Source organism: Penaeus vannamei, chromosome 16, assembly GCF_042767895.1.
Source record: "Penaeus vannamei isolate JL-2024 chromosome 16, ASM4276789v1, whole genome shotgun sequence".
Lineage (NCBI taxonomy): Eukaryota > Metazoa > Arthropoda > Malacostraca > Decapoda > Penaeidae > Penaeus > Penaeus vannamei.
In genome coordinates this window covers 389,968-390,739 of record NC_091564.1, presented here as the reverse complement: position 1 = coordinate 390,739, position 772 = coordinate 389,968, and the positions used below count along the sequence as shown (strand labels likewise).

Here is a 772-nt window from a genome sequence, read left to right as displayed (position 1 = left end):
AATACCACATCGGCCTCAATGTTTGACCAAGCTTTCATTTTTCGCTGTGAGAATAACAAAGAAGACGAAAGAAAAAATGGCGGGAAGGTAGCACAGAAAATGAGGTTCGGCCGCTTGAAACATCGGGTTTAGTCTCGTATCCCCGCAATTTCCGATTCCTTGGGAGATACGGACGGGGAAATACGCAATAACAAGAGCTTACGAAAAATCCAGCGTTCCGTTATCTTTCGTTGTTGTTTTACACAATGGATCCCTGATATGTTGTTTCATTCTCATTTTTTAAAACTTTAATATTGTGTTCAAGATTGTTGATAATTCGATGTGCGTAGACAGGATAGAAAGAGAAACGGAGAGATAATAAGAGAGAGAGAAAAGAAACAAAATAAATGGACTTACCTGTAAACCCCGCGTACCTACCTGTATCGCTGCAGTTAAATCGCGACGTGGCAACTCGGGCAAGGGAAAATCTAAGCCATCAGATATAAGAGAAAGTCGAAGTCACGAAGTTGGTCAGAACGTTATCACTCCCTGCGCCGAGAAGGAACGTCTTTCAGTTCTCTTACTGCTGCGATTCTCCAAAAGTTTTAATACTTGAAAAAAAGAGGACTTGAAGAAGAGAGAAGAGAAAGAGAGCATAGAAGAACGCCAAGAAAGGAGAGAAAATAGGAATTGAAGAGTTTCAAATTCCCAAAAATATGCGGGTTGCCTTGGTACTCAGCTGGCTCCTTCTGGGAGGTAAGTTCCCATTCAGAAACACGTGTTCTTTTGTTCA

At 41.5% G+C, this 772-nt stretch overlaps 1 protein-coding gene across 1 annotated transcript in view; it reads left to right on the top strand.

The window, feature by feature from the left end:
- The first annotated feature begins 508 nt into the window (after positions 1–508).
- Positions 509–772, top strand: part of LOC113828658 (trypsin-1) — a 21,994-nt gene continuing 21,730 nt past the window's right edge. Inside the window, exon 1 of the mRNA XM_070130984.1 lies at positions 509–735. Coding sequence (XP_069987085.1) covers positions 696–735 — 40 coding nt within the window. The 5' untranslated portion in view covers positions 509–695. The remainder of the gene's footprint in view (positions 736–772) is intronic.